We start from the raw sequence: 25,205 nt of genomic DNA on the forward strand, positions 1-25,205 counted from the left end.
GCATAGTCTGATCTACCTATCACAAACATAATTTTAGCAGCTGTATTTTGGACAGGGTAGAGGGGGAGCCGTGTTGCTAAGAGAGGCCTGAGGAAGAGGTTAAGGTAATAAAGATCAGATATGGACAAAGGTTTCAGCCCTTAGGACAGGAAGGAAGGATTTGATTTTCAGTATGCTCCAGAGAAAAAAGTGACAAAGTTAGCAGTTGGGAAGAGAGGGAGGAATCAAAGCTGCTACCAGTGTTGTGGGCTCAAGAGAAGTAGTGGAGCCAGCCATCTAGCTCTTATATTTTATCTTACAATCAAATCACATTTGATATAGAGTAAGCTTTCTGGCTGGCAGACAAGCTAAACTAGTTCTTTTGCTATCCTCTAAGAGTGGCTAGCCCAGTGGTTCCCAATCTGTGGCCTGGGGATCAAAAGTGACCTGCAGGGTCTTTCAAAGTGGCCCGCCGCTTCCCTCCCCTGGGCTGCAGAAGGGAGCTGCTGCCTAAGGACCCGAGCGGAGCACACTGCTGTGTGGCTGCAAGACCTGTGAAGGCTCCTTGCTGTAGCCAAGGGAATGGGAGATCAGCGCTCTCCTCCCCCTGGCTGTAGCAGGGAGCAGGGCAAAGTGGTCTGCCTGGGTCCCTAGGCACTGGGGTCCCTGCTGGAGCCAAAGGGTGTGGAACACTGATTTCCTGTCCCCCTGGCTGCAGAAGGGAGCCACTGCCCAGGGACCCATGTGGAGTTCATGGGGCTACAGGACACATGCGGTTTCCCTGCTGCAGCTAAGGGGACAGGAGATCAGCGAGGAGGCAGCCTGCCTGCTCTCTGAACTCCTGTCTGGCTGCAGTGGTAGGGAGAGGGCTGCTGGCAGAGACTGGTGGCCCTTCAGGCTTGTAAAAATTATATCTGTAGCCCTTGAGCTAAAAAGGTTAGGAATCAGTGAGCTAGCCTTTCATGATCCCTTACACAAATAGTAAAAACATCATTCCAAAATGCTGTTTTGTTTAGATAAGGGTGTTTGTGAGCGCCAGTCATTTAATTGATACTATTTTGTATCACTCCCGCTCCAAAAGAAATTAAATGATATATTGGTAGCTTGAGCTGCTTCTAAATATTACTCCAGCAGTTGCATTGCTTTGTGCATGGTTATTTGTCAAAAGAACATTTAGAAGACTAGACAGATCTCTCCTTTATTAACTTGTCAAAAGGATGTTTGCATTTATATACAAAAACATTTCACTTAATCAATTCCTACAAATTTAAGGTTTTATTATTAAAAATGTCTAGTACACTAGTGCCTGGAGACCTCAATCTATTTGTCTCATGCTGAATACTAGATGAATATATAAGAAATAATTCTACATAAATTTTGGCATAGCCTTTTACTTATTCCAATCTAAGTGCTCTATTCACTAGAAACATTTTGCATCTCCATGTAGAGTTCACAAAACATTTTACCCATTGTGTGCTGCAAGATCAAGACATAAAGTGTTCCATCCTCCCACCCATGCCATACAATCGTGGATTGCCGCATTGCAGAACTAGGTTTTCCAGATTAACAATGAAAGAATGGGAAATGAATGAAAATATAGTTCCTCTTTTCTGAATCACTATATTTTCCAGGAGCTGTTAACTCGGACAAGGCAGCTTCACTCTATATAGTTAATGCCAAAAAACATTACGTAACCAGTCTCAGCAGAGTAGCCAGATCAAATTCTGTGTTGCCTAAATGAAGGGTCTAAAAGTCTTCACAGCACTCTCATGAGAAAAAGTCCTTTCATTTGTTATATCCCTGAACCAAAAAGTTGTTTACAACTAAAGTGCTTTTTTTTCAAAGTTTGTTTTTAAGAGCCCTTAGACTTGCTCACATTTGAACTTCTGCTTTCTATTTAGTGAGCAGCACCAGTGTTCTTGATACTGTACAAATGTAAAGGAAGACAAAGAATTTGTGGATTAGATCAAACATATAATATACACCTTTTACAGTACCAATCTTAATATGTTGCCAATATTTTTGGTGGATTACCTCTGAAAGGCTTTGCTAAAGCTAAGTTTGATGTTCTTAAAGTGAATTTAAATGGAGAGGAAGGTCATTTGAGTTGCAAAGATTTCTCTTACCAGAGTTCTGTCCTTTTGCTGTTTGACGTGTATGTGCATATAAAGTTAGTTCACTTTTCACAGTTGATTTCCTAACAACTTTCCTCCTAATATGGAGACTAAAGTGAATGCCAACTAATTTACTTTTTTATAATTACTGTACCAAATCTCTGCTTCATAAAAACAGCAATATGGAGCCTCTTTTTAGCTGTAAAAATGATTTTATAAAAAGAGGGGTGGGCAGTGCAGGGTTGTGCTCTGATTTGTGCCTAAAAGTATCATAGTGGAAGGAGCCAGAAATTGATTCTTTATTCCAGTTCTAATACTAACATGCTCTGGGCCCTGGGCAAAACACAACCTCTGTTTTCTCATCTCAAAAACACGGATGATAAAATCTACCTCAAAGGGTGGTGGTGAGAATTAATTACTTAAATATTTGTAAAGTGCTTTGAAGATGAAAAGTGCTATATAAGTTCTAATTACAATTAGAGTGCATCTTTGCAAAACAATTAGATATGTGGATCAGATTTAGTCACTTCATCAAGGTAATAAAATAAAGAGAGAAGATATTCTAGCCTTTCAAGAGAGAAGCTCTTAAAGCTGTTACAATGATTTAAGTGGAGATATGAGGTAGGTAAACAAATGGTATACGTACCCTGTCCCACCATACGAGGAAGAAAGGACACAATGAAGCTAAAAGACACTGATTTAGAACTAGTTTTTTACAAAAAAACCTTTTAAAACCATCTGTCTTATGCACATGCTTAACATTACACAGTGCAAGTAATATTTGAAGTCAGTAAGACTATATGGTGCATAAAATGCACATGCTTAAGTCTTTGCAGAATCGGGGCCTCTATAATTGGCCTATAATATTATCGAAACAAATGATTTAGTAGATTTAAATAAGGCTTAAACATTTATGGCCAAACCTTGGTTCTGTTTAAATCAATGGCAAAACTCCCAATAACTTAAATAGACCAGAATCTGCCTCAGAGTAATATCTGCAGTTAAAATAACTAAAACAAAAAAATCTCTTATACTTCACAATATAGCCTGGTCACCAGCTGGGGACAGGAACAGATATCCCTCATCACCAGGGCCACTGTCATATGTAGGATGGGAGTGGATAGACACTGGCACAACAGTTGCTATTTAAAATTAATAACTTGTGAATGAGACTGTGTCCATGTCCATACAATGACTGTAGGAATATGAGTAGAGATTAGAGTGTAAATTGAAGGCAATGAGCAAAAGTCATCACAATCTGGCATATAGCTCCATTGGCTTCAATAGAACTACAGTGATTTACACAAGCTGACAATCTGGCAAACTCTCATTGTCACACAAGTTTAGATCACACACCTGCATCATATGTCTCACTTTAAATCATTTTCAAACCTGAGAGAGAACAAAACTTATTTTCTCTTAATGCTGAAAGAGACATTGCTTGTAAATCCAAAGCACAGCATGTAAAAAAATAAGGCATTCTAATTTCTTATTCATAAATGCATAATTTTGATAATTTTTGCTATACTTTAAAAACTGATAAAGAGTCTCCACTCTCACCCTATTTGCATAGTTAAGTGTAAGGATTAAACTCATTCTAGCATAAAATAAGAAGACTGGAAATACGAGCAGTTTTATGGTAATTGTTGCAGGGCTACTGTCCGGATTTCATCTACAATTGTTACATTCTCTCCCCTATCAAGCTGTGCTACTACACAGCAGGCTAAAAAAACAAGGTAGGTGAATTCTTTGTTCAACTCTCAATACTCTCTTCACTGGATACTTCTTCATATGCAAGTAATGCCAAGTCCTCTTCATGCCAACTGGTACACAGAAGCCAGCTGGAAGACAGAGATAAGACATTTTTAGCTAAGATAGTAAGGTAAAGTATGCTGAATCAGCACCAACACACCCATGGCTTTCTGCACAGAAAGGACCAGGTGGCTTAATAAATAAAGCAGTGATAATACTTGCCCTGTGTAACATGAGTTAGACAATCTCATTTCAGTTCTCTGTGAAAAGCACTAAGCCACCATGCCTGATTTAGCACAAATTTGAACAAGCTGCAGTTTCTGCTCTGAGCTAATACCATTGCATGACACCCTCAGAAAGGATGGTTTGTCAGGGTTCGAGTGAGGTTATTCTAAGGGCAGTATACCACAGATAATGAGGCACTATCTGGAGTTGAGGGGGAAGAGATGACCTTCAAAAATAACTATCATGCTATTCTCTAATCCTGGATCCAGGATGGATTACTTTATTGGTGTCTATTACCCTTTGTACAGAAAACACTGCCTTTTTGAAAGGAGCTTTCCATGTTATACTGGAAATTATAGATTAATGTATAGCTCTCTATATCTAAGGTACTCATATTGCCACCATTACCATAGTATCTGAGCACCTCAATATCTTTATTATTATTTTGTTCTAAAATACTCTCCATTTTGCAGATGAGTCCCTTTAGCTTCCAACTCTATTAAACCTATTGGGTCAGGGTCATCGCTATATTGCTCCAGTTTAAAGCCAGTGTAATTCAATGGAATTAGAGTGGCATGAAGCCTGAGTGATGCAGTAGTGAATCAGGTCCAAAGTTTTGAAATTATGAAAGGCACTGAAGTTGGAAGTGTTCTTTATGTCTCACTGCTCTGATCTTAAAACTCAGCTAGTTCACCTCAAATGCCTTTTGTTCTGAAGTCTAAGCACTAGGTAAAAAGATACAAGACTTCAGGAAAAATAACACTATTCTTTTTAGTAAATATTTAACTTTCTATGAATCTAAGTATATGTAAACTGGGAGAGAGGCTTTTTTTGTCAATTTCATTAATCTTCATTCATGTTTCAAAGTCTCAGATGCACAGTTTACATTAGAGAGAATGTCAAGTGAATTTAGAGTTAATGATCACCAAGTAAAGGTGCAACTTGCCCTGAATATTACTGAAATACAGCTGGTTGAGTGAGGGCAAATATTACATAAACATGTCCTTCCCCAACTTTTCTTATATGCATGGAGATTTGTTCACATAGGGTTTGATCCCATGCTCAGTGAAGTGAATGTCAATGTCAAAATCACATTGATTTTAATGCTGCAGGATCAAAGTCAAAGAGCCTGGATGGAAATACTCCCATTGACTTCAATGGGCTTTGGATCAGGCCCATAACTTCCATTAGCAAGAATATACTACAAAACTGAGCTCTCTCCTTTCATACAACGGATTACCCTCATTTTGTGCCAGAGTTTTCTCTCAGATGCACGTGTGTCCACGCACACACACAGACAGGGTTCTCACTCAAGCCAATAAGAGACACACACAAGGATCCAGGAGTAGAATTTAGCCCAACATTAGGAAACTCAAGTTGGAATTAATTATGATTTCATAAGATGAAAGGCAACATGTATCCACTAAACCAACTGGCTTCACATCATACATTAAATAGATTTCTACTTTAGTAAAAAACCCTTATGATATATACTTACCACAGGACACTCAGTGGAATTATACAAATACCAGCTGATAAGAGGAAACTAAAGCCTGGAAACCAAGTGACAGTGGCTGCATAGAGACTATTAAAAACCGCAAGTGAAATGGCACTAGTCATAACTTCTAAGCAGGCAATGCAAGCAAACACAGCACCTGTTAAAATAAAAATATCTGGATTACAGTAAAGTGCTCTCAAAGTATTGAAAAAGTCATTCATTTTGTTCAGAGAAGAGGATTAAGAACAAATGCAAAGATCCACAACAGTTACAATTCCACATCATACAATTACTGTACAGCATCACTGTTAGAGTGCTTAACACAGGGACCACCTCCAAAATTATTATTTGTTAAGTGACAAAAGATTATCTTTACTACCACTCTGCCCATGTATCTCTTTTCTTGAATCTTTTCAGTAACACCCACTGTTGTTCTATATCAAGCTCAAACTACTCAATCTCACTTGCACTGTCTCTTCCCTTTTCCTGCTCTCCTCTTCTGCTTTTTCTTTATCTCCTTCATCTGTTCCTAACTTCATTGTTTCTTTTTATTGTCTCTTTATACACTGAACAGCTTCCATCTAATGTTCACCAAGCTTTTGATCCAACAAAGCAAGTGCTTTGCTGGATCAAGACCTCAGTGCGTTTATCCTCTTCCCCCAGCTCCAAAAATAAAAAATCCTACACCACCTCAGTCTATATTTTTTTGTATTATACTCCACCCAGATTATCCCTTTAGATTATATACCCTTCCGGAAAGAATGTCTTCTTTTGGCACACTTCCCCATGGCACAGCATTATGTATGCTCATGGTGCTATATTAGATAAAATAAACATAATAATTAACCATAAAGGGGTCACAAATTCATAGTTATAAAGTCCAAGGCCAGAATGGATCATTGTGATTAACTAGTCTGACCTCCTGTATAACAAAGGCCATAAAACTTCCCCAAAATAATTCCTAGAGCAGATCACTTTAGAAAAACATCCCATCTTGATTTAAAAATTGACAGTGATGGAGATTCCACCATGACCCTTGGTAAATTATTCCAATGGTTAATTACTATCACCATTAAAAACGTACACTTTACTTCCAGTCTGAAATGGTCCTGTCATAAGTGCAGGGGACTGGACTAGATGACCTCTCGAGGTCCCTTCCAGTCCTACAATTATATGATTCTATGAATTTCTCTAACTACAACTTTTAGCCACTGGATCCTGTCATACCTTTCTCTGTTAGATTGCAGAGCCTATTATTAAATATTTATTTCCTGTGTAGAACCGAATAGACAGTAATCAGGTCACCTCTTAATCTTCTCTTTGTTAAGATAAATAGAATGAGCTCTTTGAATCAATCACTATAAAGCAAACTGCCTCCCGCATCAAGCCACTCGACTATAGACAATCCTGAAGAAAGATATTTCCACATTTGTAGTTTCTTGGCAACATGAATTATTAGAGTCCAGTACAAATAAAAACATCTTTCTTTTGCTAAATATATTATAAATATGAATAGCTCAAGAGAACTCTTTTGCAGTAAATGATTTGGCACTTCCACAAAGTATCAGTTTGGCTACTCAAAATTCTGTGACAGCATTCAGAGCTAGAGGTGCCAAAATATGGCATGTATATATTTCAAACAATAAAGCATTCTTTACCATCTTTAAATTAAAAATCAATTAAAAGCTTTCAGAATAACAGGCTTTGTTTCTGCACTACACTATACATAGTATTTTTAGTTTGAAATCAAAACATCCATGGTTTTATATAGGTAAGAATTAATGTTATGTCCTTTGGGAAATTTACCATAGCCACGAGGCAGTGGTGCACAACTCAATATCAGAGTCCTTAATTGTTTCTTTTCATCCTTTCAAGTGTTTCGAAGGTTGACCAAATCACCCTTTACCATTCTAAATATAATTTGTAATGGCTGACTAAACATGAGATGCATTTCTTTCTCTGAATGTGAAAGCCTGCTGAATGTTAAAAGCATTTGTCAAGTCACAACTGTATAACAGATCTGTACTTTAATTCCACTTCAAGTTTCCAGGGGGTCACTAGTTTTTAACCAAAGTGCCAACCAATTATTTGAGGGGTTTTTCCCCCCAAAGGAGGAATTTTGACCAGGAGTTAACATCTAAATTTGTTTATGTTAACTTGGAAACAAAAGCCACAAGGATTTTATTGAAATAAGATAGTGTGATAATAGAGAGAACCAGAAATTAAATAAAATGTTACCTTAAAAAACAGTACAAGTAAAAAATTGGAACCCCTCCACACACCTAATATCTTCTAAACATTATTTAATTTAGAGCCTATTTGTTTTAAGATCCTGAAGACATGTTTCTTTAATAAATTCAACTCACCATGTTCACTAGCCAGAACCACTTTTGACAACATGGACCGTAAAACTGGAGTGGGCATAAAACATAGAAGAGAGGGCACCCTCACTGCAAAACAATATAATCAGTCATGAGTCACTTAGATAACATCACTTTTATAATTTAAAGGTGAACTGCCATTTTTTTAAATGAGGTAATTGCATTTTTATATACTGAAATACTCCAAATAGTAAAAACAATAGAAGATTCAAACCATAACTACTACTATGCTGTGACACAATTACTTTAAATTATCTAAGCACAGAGAAACGTTCATAAACCCAGTTTATATACATAATATTAAAAGCAGAAAGCCATACGGAAGTACTTTCATTCACTTATCACACTTTTCATTTTTGAATTTACATTTCAAATCCAATGTGAATTTAATTAAACATTAGTTTGTTGATGTTTTTAAAAATATCTTTAGGTTCTTTTAAGGGATCAGCTGGCTTAATTATATAGAATACAGCAATTTTCACATATTTCATGAATATAAAAGGCCTCCTTTTGAACTCACTTAAAAACATGAGCAGTGTAGTTTTGGCAAAGGCAGCCATGATCATTCCTCCAATGTAAGAAAATATCCCAATGAAGACAATATAGATGTCCTTGAGACAATGTGACAATAAGAATACTCCTATAAAACTAGTCAGAGAAACAGAAGTGGCCGCAGCTGCTCCATATCCTATGTAGACTTCATTCCAACAGAGAGGTTCATCCAGCTCATATAGCGTAAAAAGAGAACTCCCACCCATCATGGTAAAGAAATACATCATGAATGTAAAAAGCAATAGAATGATTAAAGTTCGTTTTTTACAAGTGGAAGTTTTAAAAAGCATGTAAACTCCAGAAAATGTTTGTTTAAGACCTTCTCTACAAGATACTGATGCGTGTTGCTGGCATTCAGGTACACGTACTGTATCCTCCAGCCAAAATATAATATAGAAAATATTAATAAAATGAAGCAGAGAAGCAACCACAAATGTCCATGGAAAGCCTAATCCTTTTATGAAGTAGCCAGAAGTCAGTCCTGCTAATCCAGCTACAAGTCCAAAAATCAAATCAACCACAGCTATACGTATAGTTTTCTGCTTCTCTTCATTACATAGGTCAGCTACAAAGGCAAAGCCTCCTCCGAGGAAAGTTGCCATGCTTCCAAACAATGAACCAAAAACTGCAACTGCAAACAAAATAGAGAGGGACAGGGAGAAATATGATAATACACTGAAGAAACCATTTGTTATAAAAGCTCCCAATGAAGGCAGAACTAAAGATTTTTTGCGTCCATGGCGATCCCCATCAGCTACAAGGACAAGAGCAACCAAAATGCTGGGAATTGCGCCAGTCAAGTCCAACTGCATGAGAAAAAGAGAGGTCTTTTCTTGGACTTCCTGCAAATGGGGAAGAAAAAAAAAGAAGGGAAAAAAATTAATAATACAAAGCAGTTGTATGTCCAAAAAATCCTACTGTTGTAACCTTTGTCCTCCCTCTCCCTTCCCTCAATATTTGTCACTCTTTCTTGGTATATTTTAACTTTGGGCATGATACTGAACATTCACACTCAGGCAAGGAGTCCTTACTTGCTAAGTAGTCCCAATGGAGTCAACAAGACTACTGGTGTGAGTATGGATTTGCAAGTCCAGGCCCGTAAGCTGTGAGCCCTTCAGCACAGGGACAATGGGCCTGCTTTTGCTCTTTCTGAACTCAGTGATAAAACAACTAGTACTTTATGGTCAGATTCTGATTCTCTTACTCACAGGGAGTAGCACTGTAATCCTACTGAAACATGCAATTCAGTGCAGGTAAGGGACATCGGGATCTGGCCCTGAATGGGAATATTACAGAGCCCATGGTATTTTACTTATCTGTAAAACTCCATGCATGTTTATAGTGCTTCATCAATAAATAATGATGCACATAAAGGAGATATTGCATAAAAACTAATCATACTGACCCACCTATACTTAACATTATCGTATAGTATCACATGACACAAGAAGTAATTCTTCCACTATACTCCATTCTGATAAGGCCTCAGATGGAGTATTGTGTCCAGTTCTGGGCACCACATTTCAGGAAAGATGTGCACAAATGGGAGAAAATCCAGAGGAGAGCAACAAAAATTATTAAAGGTCTAGAACACATGACCTATGAGGGAAGATTGAAAAAACTGGGTTTGTTTAGTCTGGAGAAGAGAAAACTGAGGGGGGACATGATAACAGTTTTCAAGTACATAAAAGATTGGTACAAGGAGGAGGGTGAAAAAATGTTCTCCTAAACCTCAGAGGCAAGGATAAAAAGCAATGGGCTTAAATTGCAGCAAGGGAGGTTTAGGCTGGACATTAGGAAAAGCTTCCTAACTGTCAAGATAGTTAAGCTCTGGAACAAATTGCCTAGGAAGGTTGTGGAATCTCTGTCTTTGGAGGTTTTTAAGAATATATTAGAGAGACACATGTTAGGAATGGTCTAGTAGTTATTACTTACTCCTGTCTTGAGTGCAGGGGACTGGACTAAGTGACCTATTGAGATCTCTTCCAGTCTTACACTTCTATGATCCTCAAAAGGTCTATAAAGTTTTCCTGGGGAGCATCGGGATAATTTACCGGGATAATTTACTTAAAAGGAGTAAATACATTTGGTAGGAGGTTGGTTATTTTTAAAGCCATTGGAAAGGAGTTTTCAGGCTCAGTAAGTCTCAGAATCACTGATCTCTGGTGAGAGAGGTATCAGGCTGTGCATGTATTCATGTAACATACAGTAGCTGCATTACAGCGATAAACTGGAAGCAAGATTGGAGGAAGAACTTTTGAGTTCTTTTTATCCAATTTAATAAATTTAATAAAAGTTAAAAAATAAAACACACCTGATGGACATAAATTAATGGCATGTTCACAACTAATGGTAGAAAGTGAAAAGAATTAAAGAAAAGTTAAAGAAAAAAATAGTAACAATATAAATCAAAGTTGTTTTGATAATTATTTTGCACTTGATTCTGGTTACTAGCAAATTCAGATCTTGATTGGTGTTTAGTTACTGGGCAATAAAGAAGGGCAGCCACACCAGCAGCTGAAAAGGAAGTAACCTGATCAGCATAGAAAGCAGTGGTGGAAGGAAAGTGGTTCATTTTGTACAAAGCCCGATGTCATGCCATCACACAGAACCAAAACTAGTGTAAGAGGACTAAAGTCAATCGGAAAGTTCGCTTGGAGCTTCTGAGGGGTCATGAGTGGTGGGCCTGGATTTTGTTTACTCACAGAATGGGCAGGAGGCATGGCCCTCCAAGCCCACTCAGAATGTCCTGAGATCCTGAAGAAAATCCAGTATATCTTGAGGCAAGCATGGAAGGCTCTGATGTTCATATGAAGGGCAAGCCCCCTTAAACTGTCCTCTGGCCTCCCTTGTCCCATACCTTTATGGCAGCACGGCAGCCTAAGAAGTCATATTGTCCTGACCTGTCTGCCTGAACTACTGCCATCCTGAGGGGATTTGACAGCAGGGAGCTGGAATTGAGTCAAAGCAAAGGATGATGCTTTGGTCCCTAACAAATGGCATAATAAAAGGTTTTTAAGCTGCGGCTTGACAAAACCCTCGCTGGGATTATTTAACTGAGGTTAGTCCTGCTTTGAGCAGGGGGTTGGACTAGATGACCTCCTGAGGTCCCTTCCAACTCTATGGTTCTATGATTCTAACTCCCCCTGACAGGTTTGGGCCAGAGAAGTGGGTATTCTGTTGCTTTCATCCAGTCTCTGTTTGAGAACAGGAAGCAAGATATGACAGTGAGAAAGGAAGCAACTTGATCAGCACAAGAAGAGGATGAGGGGAGGGAAGGGCCCTGTCTACAGAGTGCTGTGGTGCAAAGGAAAAACAAGCATCCTGAAAGGAGAGCAGTGTTAGGAAATAAGTTATTTATTCTAAAGAGAGAGAGAGGAACATGGGAAGGGAAACTACTTGCTCTGCAGAGACAGTAGCAACGGGAAGGGAAGCAACAGCCTGCAGACAAATGGGCGTAACAAACAAAGCAGAGGCATCTTGTGAGACAAGGAAATTTTTTTCTGTCTTCACAACTGCAGTTATTATCAATGGGTAGCACTTTCCGCACAGTTCAGAAGCAAACAGGGCCCTACGATGTTCCATGTTGTTGCCTGCAATGTTTCTTAAGTACAGCCTATACTCTGATACTTCGGAGATGAGCATCATAGAAATGCCAGTACATCAGTAATAAAACTGTACTGCACCACATCGTCCCATCCTGTCCCATGCCATCCACACAGGAATGCTCAGGGTACTGAATAACCCATACCATAAAATAGTCTAAAACTAATATAAATATGATAGCTAAAAAAATAAGACCTTAATAAAATTAAACAAGAAGAGAAAAGTGGCATGTGTGTGTGCATGTGTTTTGGAGGAGAAGGTCCAACACAAACAAAAAGGGAGGCCAGATGCTTAGCCCCTATAAAACAGCTATCTCCATTAATTTCACTGGAATTACCCTGACTTGCACCAGCTGATCTAGTTCAAGGACAGAGGAGTGGACATATGCCACATTTGGAATGCATGAACATGATCAAAGACCAGTTCAGGCATTTGTAAAGTAAATGAAAATGAACATAAAATATTATGGGCCAACTCCTCAGCTGGTCTAAACCAGCACAATTCCATTGAAATCAATGGAGCTACACAGATGTAGAGCAGCTGAGAATCTGGTCCTATTTTCTTAATCTGCAAATCCACTACACTCTAAAAAATGATTATGCAAAACAAAAAATCCTAGAATACAAAATTAAATGGATGAAAATGAAGAAACTCTTGATTTAAATAAGGATTAAGTTAAGTGAGAAATGTTGTGCCTAAGGCAGAACAATGGACAGGACAGGACAAACTGATAGTGGCTCATATAATTAAAGAACGTTACTTACTAGCAAAGGATAATGCATGCACTGTGTGTTCAATGTTTCAATATAACTCCTTTGAGCTCAGTTAAAAGAGGTTTGTTCAATCCAGCAATCAGAAAGCTCCAGCTTTCATTCCAGTGAATTCTGAACCTCTTTGAAATTAATTATAAAATTAATACATTTTCCCAAAACCTTTGAGATAATGAATTAAATTGCTGCAAAGGTCTTATCCATCTTTGACTATACCCTACATATCTTTACAGACCCCCCCAAATGCTCTCCTATCATCTTAAATTTATTTTCTCATTTTGCCCTGACATTGATGAGGTTGAAAAGCCCCTCCACCTCTATAAACAAAGGAACTACACAAGATGAACAGAGAGGATAATTTGTGTGTTCCTGAGAGGCTGATAAGGCATCTCTGTATAAAAGTCACTAATATCTTAGAGTTTAGACTGCCCGGGAAAATCCAGAATACCTGGTGCACGTATAATCTCAGCAAAATGTCTGGAGTTTAAATTTCTCAACCTACTGTTTTAAACCATTTGCAGATTGAACTCTTTCTCAGCATGGAAGGGAAGGGAAGGGAAGCATGGAGGTTTTGCCATTGGCAATAATGGGGCAAGGATTTCATGCTCAGATGCTACGCTGATGAACATGGTGTAAAACACAGGATAGGCAGGCAGACAGAAAAAATTGTGATTATTTCAGAGTTTACAGCTACCAGATGCCTGTAGTGATGGAATAATGGGAACTGGAAATTGGTAGGGCATGAGCATCTGAAAAGTTCTACAGGACAAGATCCTGCATGCTGGAGGCCCATTGCACTGGAAGGAGTTATCCCAGCCCGGTCAATATAAAGCTAGTTATTTATTATGCATCCTTTATATCAAATAATTGCAGTGACCAACTGTGTGAAAGAGTAAATTCACAATGATCTAGTTGTGAGAAGCCATTTGAAATTCAGCAGGCTCATGGTTAATAAGCACTTTGGTTCAATGTATTGCAGGGAGTGAAATATCAAAGTTTTTCCTTTCTAAGCATGTACTGTCATGTTTTGAAAAAAGCCTGACTTTCAGGGGATTTTCAGCAAATGTCAACTACAGAAAAAAATCAAACTAAGATTTTATGAAGTTTAATTAAATTTTCCAGATGAAAAATCTGCAGTTGGGAGTATTTTTCGTCATCTATGGCAGGGGTTCTCAACCGGTGGTATGCGTACCACCAGTGGTACGCGGAAGACGGCTCGGTGGTACGCGATGGAAAACGCGCCGCCGATTCCGCCGCCGAATCCCCCTCTCACCGCCGCCGATAAACCCTGCCACCGCCGAATCCCCCCCCCCTGCCGCCGCCGAAAAACCCCGCTGCCGCCGTTTCCCCCCCACCTTGCCGCCGCCGCTAAAACCTGCCGCCGCCGAATCCCCCCCTTGCCGCCGATCCCCCCCCTTCCGCCACCGGGAAACCATGCCGCCGCCGAATGTCTTCCCCCGCCGGCGGTCAAAAAACTCTCTGCCGCCGAATTAAAGCCCCCCCATGGCGAAACCCATTTTCCGCTGCAGAGAAACAGCGCCAGTCCCATCCTCTCTGCCGCCGAAAAGTGTGAAACGGCGGCAGGGTTTCGGCAGAGGGCATGAAGCGGTACTTGACCCGACTGTACCTGACCCGAGTGGTACTCTGTAAAAAAAGGTTGAGAACCGCTGATCTTTGGGTTTTGTTGTTGCTATAATGAAAACAACGTGGCAGTGTATGTGTGACCTTAAGAATCTGTCAATGCCAACTGACAAAGAGTTCACTGTTCTGTCAGCAATTCCAATCAGGCCTGACAAACTCACTATACTTAACACATTGCTGTCACAGTAGTTATCCATAAAGAATGTTGTGTGTGAGGTATGAAATGAAAGCCAGTGACATACTGGTCATTAATATAACTGTGAAGTGTATGTATTAACATTATATAAGCAACTGTATATATCTACTACCAACATGCCTTAAAGTCTGTAACCAAACAAAGGCAGAAACAGGTTTCTTCCAGAACGGAGGCAAGGTAGTTAACTCAGTCATATGTAAATTAAGCATCCCCAGCCAAACACAATGGGAGCTACATTTGCATGTAAAGTCAACAGGAAAAACAAGCTGACGGGACAAGAGGGATGTGAACACAACAGGACACCAGCACACTAGAGAACAAACAGCATGAATGCTTTTAAAGGTTTACTGGGCTATAACAGGGAGTGCAAGGACAACACCCCATATCCATTTCGCTGAGGAACACCCTTTGTGGAGGGGGTGATTTGAGAAGGAATAGATCCTGGATTGACTGAAAACCAGCAAGCTCTGCAGAGAGAGACTGAGAGTGAGAAACTACTTTTGACAAGGGTTGTAGCCTGTTAAGTTTTAATCTCTGGAAAGTGTGTTATGCTTTTGTTTTATTTGTTACCATTTTTGTTTCCCTTAGTCTTTCTCAATTCTCATTTGAATCTGTGAATCTCTGTTCTTTGTTAATAAACGTATACCTATTTTTAATGTGAAAAGATTACAGTGCTGTGTTGCTATAAAGGACCTGATCTTGACCTGTAACATTCCAGCTGTGTGTACACCATCTCTTTGGGGACATCTTACCCTGGTAATTACTGTTAGTGTCCAACTGCAGTAGCTGGACACGATAGGAGGAAGCTTGTGGGGAGTTCAGGGACTGGGGTACACCAAGACTTAACCTGCAAGACAAGGTAAGGGCTGGCAAAGTCCTGAGGAGTTTGTTCAAGTGGTTAACTGACCCTGAGTGCCAGGGAACGGACAGACAGTTTAGCACCAGCAAGTCTGTCTCTCACTGAGGCAGGGGGTAACATGGTGGCTTATGGTTCTGGACACCCTAAGAAAGTGCTATGTTTAACTTTGCCCTCTTTTTAATTTTTTCCTTGGCTGACTAGTCTCCTGTCAAATGAGGAAGAACTCATTGTCATGGTAAAAAGTCTGAGCTATTCCTTTGAGCAAGTTCAATGGAGTCCACATATGTCATTGATAAGCATGCACTTGTTATTTATGACAAATGAGCTAGGTAGACTCGGATGCTTCACTGTGGAAAAGGGGCAATGCAGAATATCTAATTAGTAATTTTATGGCAGCATCCATAGCATTCAAATCTGGGATTGAGCAAAATCCCTCATTTCATGTGCTATTTATAGTTTTGCAAGGATCTCTTTGGCTGGTGTGTAATATCAACTGATGGTCTCTTATTAATATATACCTTTTTTGTAATTCACAAATCCATGTTAATTACCATTTTCACTTAAATGTAAAGGAAGCTGCAGTGTAACATGGGATTCTAATGAATATCTAATTACAAAGAAGAGTAATTCATAAAAAAGGTAAAATATGCTTTAAATATTTTTAAAAGGATTATTAACAATCATATGAGGAGCAGCCATCCTTACATTCTGACAATCCAAGAAACGAATGTAACCACTGGCATGAATGAGAAATCAGAGATTTTCAAAGTTGTTGAAAGATCAGTTTGGTTACATACATATTTAAATATTCTGTTTAATTCCCCCCTTTCTGGTCCCCCATTCCTGTCTCATGTCCTGTCTACCTGTATAATACTATATTTATCTAACCAAGGCCCTGGTCCAGCAAAGATTGACATACATGCTTAACTTGACACATGGAGTAGTCCCACTAAAGTCAAAGGTACTAATCACATTGTGTAAAATTAAACACGTGCATACATTTTTGCAGGATCAGGGCCCTAGTTTCTATGCTTCTCAGTGTACGGGCAAGATCTTCTTTTTGGGTCACACCCTCTAAGGTAATGTAAACCCCCAACTCCTCATGACTTCAGAGGGAACTGAATGTCCTCAACATCTTGCTGAGTTGATTCTTTGTAAATCACTATACAAACCTATGGTGCCATTGAAATATTAATTAAATCATAATTTTACAAAATTAAGCCACTGTTAATTAAATATTTATCTAAGATGCACTTCAAATTTTCCTAATAGGTTTTAATTGGTACTTCCCCACGTCTTACCTTCTGTATGATGTAGGTTGGGTTACTCTTATTTAGTTCACAGTAAGAAGTGTTGTTATTTTCTATTAAACTGGAGTTGCTGGTTTCTTCCCACAGCCTCCAATAAACATACTGCTGAATCAGTGGTATGGTCAAGAAGTAGGCAAAAGAGTAAATGACAATAACAGGTTCCACTAACAAAACCTTCCTCATGTCTGGATTTCCCTTCAAATCTGTGTTCAGAAAGAAAAAGCATGTGTTAGCTGTCAAATAAAAAAGGAATGCACATACTGGTGCTTCAGTATAGACTAAAATTCAGGTGAGGTGTTTTGCACACTGTAAAAGGGAGGAGACAGCTGGTAATTCTTTGCCAGTTGGGGAGGAGTTTATATTATGTTTTGAACCAAGCTTGGTTGCAGATGGCTATTGTGTAATTTATATTGCTAAAAATTTGATTCACAAATGAGTTTCACATTTTCTATTTTATCCAGTCAGTTCTTTTGTTTGTAGGGTTTGTGATGTCTTTTTTTCCTATTGTTTACCTTGTATATGTTTTGCCAATACATGTTTTTTTTTAAATTCTAAAAGTATTTAATCAGTAAAAGATCATTTTTAAACTCATATAATATCATACTGTTGTACAGGAGTCAAAAGCAGACATCTTCCCTCTCCAAATAAAAAACGTCAGGTCTTGCTACTCTCTCTGAGGGTGTTTATACAGCTGCCCCAAATGGTAGCCCAGATTATGCAAGGTGCAGACGTCCAAAATCACAGGAAGTAATAGCTATATCAGTTTCCTCCATGTGGGACATCACCCCACCCCCATAAAACCCAAACTATTTTCAGTGTTAGCAAAGATTCATGTTTGTGTGCATTGAAGCGTTTCGATATCAGAGTACATCTGAATTTCTGTGTGGTATATCTTGGTTTGATAATGCGTGTGCCTCTATCTCAAGTATGCCTGAGTGTCTGTGTGTGCTGGTCTGAGGGTGTCCCTGTATGTCTACACGGCACACAGAAAGTGTGTTCTTCACTCACTTCAGCTAACCTGTGTTAAAATAGCAGTGAAGACAGGGTAGTAGATGGGCTTTAACTGAGGAAAGCAGGACCAGTTCACCCTAGGCTCCTCTGTAGGGAGGGTGCCTGGAACCGCAGGGGGTGCAGCCTATCTGTCTGTCTGTCTCTCACCTCCTGTGTGTGTGGGTTGTGTGAGCCTCTGTGCTGCTGTCCCTGCGTGTGGTTCTGCCGCTGTTCCAGTCCCAGTGTGTCCCCCTGCCCGGAGTGCTGCAGCAGGCTCAGGATCTGTCTCCCGGCGGGTCTCCCCCAGTCCGCAGACTCTGGGGCGCTGCAGGCTCAGCGGGTGCCGGCCCCGAGCTGCAGCCTGCGAGTGGTGGGTGCAGTGAGCTGCTCTGGTCTGGGCGCTCAGCTTGGCCGGGGAAGGGGAATCGGAGCGATGCCCCACCCCGCCGCCCCACACCCCTCACCTCCTCTGCAGAGCCCGCCGCTCGCGGCCCGCAATCCCCCGCCTGGGGGGGGGGGGTGTCGGGAGCCGCAGGGCTCCAGCCTAGGCAGGCGGCGGCAGCGGCGGCAGCAGCAACCGGCTGCCCCCAAACACTGACACGTCAAACGCGGGCCCTGCTCATTGGGTCCCGGCCCACGGAGCCTGGCCCACGGAGCGCGGCGATTGCTCGTCCCCAGCGCCACTCGCCCTGGCCCTGCCTCCCCGGCTCTGCGCCCGGCGGGGATGAGACAGCAGCTCCGGCTGCCCTGCCCCTGCCAGCTCCGCCACCTGCCACGGGCCAGCTGCACCTTCCCCCGCTCCCGCCTCTTCCCGCCGGGGGTCGCGTGCCCTGCCGCTTCCAAGGAGAGTCCCCCTCCCCCGCGCGGGAGCCTTGCCGCTCTGGGGCAGCGGCAGCCCCGGCATCAGGGCAGTGCTGCAGCCGCGCTGCTCAGGGAGCCGGCCCTGGCCCTCCTCCAACCTCTGCTTCTCCCAGGCCGAAGGACCCCCACATTGTGGGGGGAGGGGACACCTCACGCGGGGCCTGGCCCACACTGCAACCCCCATTACCGTGAGGAAAAAAAATGAGGCTAAATTGTAGCTCATGCCTGAGGGTATTTATAGAAACAAAAATAGCAAAGGGGGGGGGGGGGGTCGTTTTTCAGAAAGGTAGAACATGTAACAGTAATTTCAGACTTCAAACTTTTCATGGCTCATGAGATTGTCTGTATGGGAAGAGGGGGGGGCGTGTTACAAGTTTTAGTGGGCCTGAAAAAATGATGCTTAGGCCCTGCCTAGGCAGAGCTCAGGCTGGATCCCTGGCCCGTAGGGCACCCTGCTTCCCGATGGGGCAATCAGGCGGTTCCCCTCCCCATCCTGGTGGGCTGTGTCATTAAAGGGGTGATCTGCACCCCAGGCCGTGCTAAACCCATGAACTCTAGACACCTGCTCACTGGACCTGGCTTTGGAAATTTGCCAGTGAAGAAGTTTGCCAGGTGGGTGAAAAAATCAATAGAATTAATCGGCCATTTTGTGGCTTTATTTCCCTGGGCAGGGGCCAGGGGACCCTTATTTCCAGGGCAGGCTTTGCTGGGTCTGCAGCAACGGACTTTGTGCCTGTGGGCTAGGTTAACAGCTCTGAGAACTATGGGGGGGCTAAGTCTATTCCTGGAGGTATAAATCCCTTTATTTCAGCAGGGCAGGATCAAACCCTGGACTCCTCAGAACAGCGCTAATCAGGGACAATAGCATGCTGGTTTTGATTTTTCTACTCTAGTTGGCCCTGCCCGTATCTTAATCTGAATTATTAGTATCAGATTCAGGGGAGTCGGGAGCTCATTTAAAATATTTTATGGAATAAGTATATTTATGGGTATTGTGGTCAAAAAAGGACAGAGACAAACCAGGGTCCAAGGTACATCACCAAATGGGGATGTGCACCAGACCTGATCCACTGACCAGTACAGAAAGGGGCAGAGCCACAGGCTACCTCCGTCTGTCTGCTTTGGGGTTTCTATGACATTCTAGATATTGGATATTCCCATTACACCAGGAGTTCAAAAACTGAGACTGCTAATGCCCCCTTGCACAGTTGCATAGAGGGTATTCTTTGCATCCTGCCATGCTTCCCACCACCCTTGTGGACCCTTGCCAAACTAGCGACGTTATTCAAGAAACCCTGCTCCAAACTGAGATAGGCAGCTGGGGGCTGGCATTTAGCAGCAGGGTCTGCTTTGGGGGAGGAGTCAAGTGACTTTCTCCCCAGCTTTAATGGCTGCTTCATCTAGTCTGGTGTCAGCTGTGTAGAAACTCAAGCAGGCACCACACCTGGGTTGAGTTTTTCTTTGCAATTATGAGTCCAGAAACATAATAGACCTGAAATTCTGATATCATTTCAGGGTCCCTAGGCCCATGCCTATGTAGTGCCCATGTCTTAATCTGGTGTTTACTGTGGTAGTGGCTAGTGGCTCCAGTCAGCACTGTTCTGTTAGGCTCTGCACAATCACATGGTAAGAGGTAGTCCCTGCCTGTGTAGTTTACAGTATAATTTGAGAAAAGAAGTGACAAGAATGAGACAAACAAAAGGAAGGAAGTAGGGAGGGAGACTGAGTAATGAAAATAAGATCACGTGTTTACTTAGCTATTGCATAACTTAGTAGTTACAGATGGTTCAAATAATTTTTTTCCCCAGTAAAATAAAATCACTTCTCATGGATTGGTGTACAACCAAACAATAACTGATTAGCTGATTTGTTGCAAGCATCACAGCAGAAATGGGTCTTGAGGGGGGAATCTAACTGCCCTTCCTGTCATTGGCCCAGACTTAATTATTTCCAGATCATAAACTTTAGTGGGGACAGTAATAAATGCTTCATTTATCCTGATAATCCAGATATTCAACTAATTGCACATTCAGATTATTCAGCTTTATATTATGAATGTCCTTGCAAATCAATGGAGCATAAAGATTGTGACAGGAATGTCAAGCTACATTCCATAAGCACAAGCCATGACCATTTGCTGGTCAGTTGGAAATGAGTTGTTGATCTCAGGGTGTTCTTCAGCAGAATTGCACGCCCTGTCCTCCTCTCCTGAGCAGTTTCAGACTGGAAGGATATTTGTATAAAAGGATTTTATTTATTTATAATCTAATCTTAGTTTGGGACATTACAGTTGTTACCCAAATAACAAATATTACACGATCTTATTAGGGGATAAGGCAACAAGCTGCATTTATTGTGAACACAGGAACTTGGTAAATAGTATTAAAGAAAAGAAAAGAATCAACACTGTAATAACATTAATATTGTGCTTTACTTAGTGAAATAGCATTAATAATATTGTAAACACTAGGAAAACAGTATTGACATTATATCAATACTACAATTACAGAGACATGTTTCAACTGATGCTTTCATTCACACTCACACACACTGACAGGCATACACAGACAGCGAGACAGACAAACATACATAGGGATCTTCCAGATGTCATAGTTACCAGCTTCTTGGTGCTCATGATAGTCACTGGCCAGGTGACTAGAGCATGAGGATGAGGAGCAAGGTTCTGCCGATGCGCATCGGTACTCCTGGCTGATGTGATGTTGTAGACCCGAACCTCCAGCCTTCATCTTCTTGTTCCATTTTATAGGGAAAGGACCCCATGTCAGTCTGTGGGTTTTGCATTGTCATGCTGCAACTGCATTCTTGGTGTGATCCTTAATCACCCACATTGTTGCAAGCCTGATCAGATTTTGTCCTTTGAAATGTGCTGGCTCCAAAGTTATCAGGGTGGGTTCCTCTTCGGCCATTTGATCATCTTTGCTTCTTTCTTCTTCCCTCAAGCGTTTTAGGTGAGGCTGGTGTTTTCTTCATGTCTGTTTCGATATCCCTTACTCAGACCAATTGTTCAATCACTCTTTTTGTCTACACCCAACTCAATTGCTTGGTCATTCACACTTCAATCACTCAGGGCCAACTTCTAGCTGAAGAACTTACATGTTATTTTTAAAGCAAGCATTATTTCATTTTTGACAGTGTCTTTCACAATTAGATAGATACATTACATTGGACAGTGTGGCTCTTGTACTTAGAATAGGATTTTTACAAATATATTAGAAGCAGATAAAATTAACAGATAAACTGGCCAGTGGACATAGTACAGACATTTACAAACAATCTTAAAATTATACAAAGTGCAGACAGACTTGAATTAACATTTAAAAGGGTAGAACAGTAAGAGTCAGTTTGAGGTTTTAGCTTTTGATTCAGACTGATGTGCCTTTTGGCAGGAAGTGGGGGGCGTGTTTGTGGCTCTGTTCTTACATATATTTCAAAAACAAGATTTTGGCCAACACAGTCTCCTCCAGACTGACAATTTGTGATGTCGCCAACAGTTCTGGGAGCATGCACCAGAAGTTCAAGGACTAAGACTCCTGATGTCCCTTGTACAGGTGAATAGAGAGTGTTCTCTGCACCCTGCCATGCTTCCCACCACCCTTTTGGACCCCTGCCAGCCTAGCAAAAATCTACCCTACAAGGTATCATAAAGCAAAGAAAGGTCACATTTAACAGGCTAGAGAGCCTGAGCGTACTCAGAAGCCCCTATTTCAGTCTTAACATTTTGTCAATCATAAAATATTACAGATCTTTTTATGAATACAAATATTTCTAAATCATAAATTATTCAAAACTCCCTTTCTCTAAAGTGTTTCCTTGGAAAACAAGTGGTTCTGTTTATACCATCATGGAGTTTCACTTCCCCCTTAAACTGATTGATTGGATTAACTGTTAACATGGGTCATATGAGCAGCAGTAAAGCATTTCTTGTTTCAGTGGCATGTGAGCTGGATTTATTCAGTCTCAGGTTTAGAGACTGGAGTGAATATGTTTGTCACCTCAGAATCCAGCCAAACTAAAAGCTAATCCACTTCATACGGCTAACTGGTTGGTCCACATACCCTCTGAGTCAAGGCAAATGTTATCCAAGTGTAGATGTGGTTTGGGATTAACTGAACTGAATACCACCATTGTGCCGTATATACCCTAGACTCCAAGGGTTGGATCTACAAAGCTACTTTGGTGCCTAAATCCCACAGGCACCTAACTTCCAGCTTTAGACTCCACTATGATCCACAAAATTTTCTCTGGTGCCTAAACTCACTCAGCGCCTAAATTTCTGCCTCTGGGCATGTGCACTCCTGGCTCCCTCTAGGAGTCTGCATGCCTATCTCCCACCTATACTCCGGAGTGATTCATGAACTGGGGGAAGATAGGCGTGCAGGGGCAGCTTCTGAGCATGCCTGCCAGATCAGGTGCCATTCAAAATCCATCTGGAGGAGGTGGTACTTACCATATAATTTTTAGCCCAGTGGTTAGAAAATTCACTCGGGATGTGGCTAAGGTGAACAGATAGCAAGTATGAAAAATCAGGACAGGGGTTGGAGAGGGCAAGAGGTAATGGGCACTTATATAAGAAAAAGCCCCAAATATCAGGGCTGTCCCTATAAAATCAGGGTATGTGGTCTCCCTAAGTGGGGTAGACCCAGGTTCAATTCCCTTCTCTCTGGCTGATGAAGAGAAAGGATTTGAACAGGGGCATCCTGCCTCCAAAGGGGGAAGCCTCTAACCACTGAGCTATGGGATATTCTGGTGTGAGGGGCCTTCAGTCTCTCCCATTAAAGCTGTTCCACTGTGGCTAAATAATGAAAGAGCAATTGGAGCAGGGGGCTGGCTGCTCCCACCTGGGTGCCCTAACCCCCATGATACAGAGTCACACACACTCATCTTTTGTCTCTGGCCATTCTACTGTAGGTACACATGAATCAAGGACATGATATGGTCCTAATATATATCAGTCATTCCACCCACCACTGCAATGCACAACTTGTTAAAGAATGCGCAGAAAAACTACATGGTAGCTTTGGACAGGATAGTGGCTTTTGGGTCTTTAAAGCTTGATATCCGAGAAATCATACGTTCACTACGGAGTGCAGTCAGTGTGAAGGAAAAATTAAAGAAACATCTGGGGGGAGTTGTGTGCTCAGAGAATGACACAGGTTGTGTTTGGAGTGGGAAATGGAGGTGCTGATGGTGATTCTGCCTTTTGAGTTTTTCTTTTGCAGTAGAAAGTTTGTGGGGAGAGGTGTATTTTTTTATTCTCACCCTTCCATTTCTGTAATGAACCTTTCTTTCATTTTGCTTGCTCCTGTCTCTTTTTATAGCTTTATACATTACAAGGCCAGAAGGGACCACTGTGATCATCTAATCTGACCTCCTTCGATCACACAGGCCATAGAACTCCCCCAAAATAATTCTTAGAGCATATCTTTCAGCAAAACATCCAACCTTGATTTAAAAATTGCCAATGATGGAGAATCCACCATGACCCTTGGTAAATTGTTCCAATGGTTAATTGCTCTCACTGTTAACAATTTATGCTTTAATTTCCAGTCTGAAATTGTCTAGCATCAGCTTCCAGCCATTGGATCGTTTTATACCTTTCTCTGCTAGATTGAAGAGTCCATTATTAAATGTTTATTCTGTAATAATTTTAAACTAATCAAGTCAACCCCTAATCTTCTCTTTGATAAACAGATTGAACTTCTTGAGTCTATCTCTCAGTGTTTTCTAATCCTTTAATCATTCTCGTGGTTCTTCTTTGAACCCCCTCAAATGTTTCAATATCCTTCTTGAATTGTGAACATCTGAACAGGACAGTGTATTCCAGCAGTGATTGCACCAGTGCCAAATACAGGGGTAAAATAATCATTCTACTCCTACTCAAGATTCCCCTGTTTATGCATCCTAGGATTGCCTTAGTCATTTTGGTCACAGCATTGCACTGGGAGCTCACATGATTATCCACCATGACCCCCCAAATTTTTTTCAGGGTCACTGCCCCATTCTAGAAGTATGTCCTACATTCTTTGTTCCTAGATGTATATAGTTTGCCATATTAAAACATATTGTTTGCTGGCACCGTTTTCCAAGTGATCTAGGTTGCTCTGTATTAGTGACATTTATTTACCATTTCCTCAATTTTTGTGTCATCTGTTCTCCTTGTGTGCAATTCCTGCTTCTGAGTTTCCCCATTTTTACCTACTTGTTCTCCCACAAAGCTTATTGCAGCGAACTGCCTGTTCTTAGTGATGCATCACAAGTGGGGGAGATTTATGAAGCACAAGTGAATGTTTCTCTTAGCTTTTGCTAATTTAATCCAACATGTCCTCTGGAGTTTTCTTCTGAAGCTCCCTCTCTTGCTTGATAAGATTTTCTTTAAGCTCTGTTGATCATCATGTAGCCAGTGTTCGTATTCAGCAAATTGTTTCCTCTTCGACCTTTGCTTCCACCTCA

At 41.1% G+C, this 25,205-nt stretch overlaps 1 protein-coding gene across 2 annotated transcripts in view; it reads right to left on the reverse strand.

The window, feature by feature from the left end:
• The window catches only part of SLC46A3 (solute carrier family 46 member 3), a 23,193-nt gene extending 5,089 nt beyond the window's left edge, over positions 1–18,104 (reverse strand). The window contains exons 1-6 of one of the 2 annotated variants that reach the window (XR_010922589.1): positions 18,042–18,104; positions 16,875–17,086; positions 8,470–9,343; positions 7,935–8,018; positions 5,569–5,725; positions 2,106–3,934 (exon numbers count right to left, since the gene is read on the reverse strand). Coding sequence is in view for 1 of the 2 variants with exons in the window: in XM_067562927.1 (XP_067419028.1) it covers positions 3,847–3,934; positions 5,569–5,725; positions 7,935–8,018; positions 8,470–9,343; positions 16,875–17,066 (1,395 nt within the window). In the remaining variant the exon portion in view is untranslated. Of the gene's footprint in view, positions 1–534; positions 3,935–5,568; positions 5,726–7,934; positions 8,019–8,469; positions 9,344–16,874; positions 17,087–18,041 lie in introns of those variants that run through there. The other variant, XM_067562927.1, reaches the window with a different exon arrangement.
• Positions 18,105–25,205: the final 7,101 nt, after the last annotated feature.

This window comes from Emydura macquarii, unplaced genomic scaffold (assembly GCF_026122565.2).
Source record: "Emydura macquarii macquarii isolate MOO-44397 ecotype Brisbane River unplaced genomic scaffold, CSIRO-AGI_Emac_v2 contig_2473, whole genome shotgun sequence".
Classification (NCBI taxonomy): domain Eukaryota; kingdom Metazoa; phylum Chordata; order Testudines; family Chelidae; genus Emydura; species Emydura macquarii.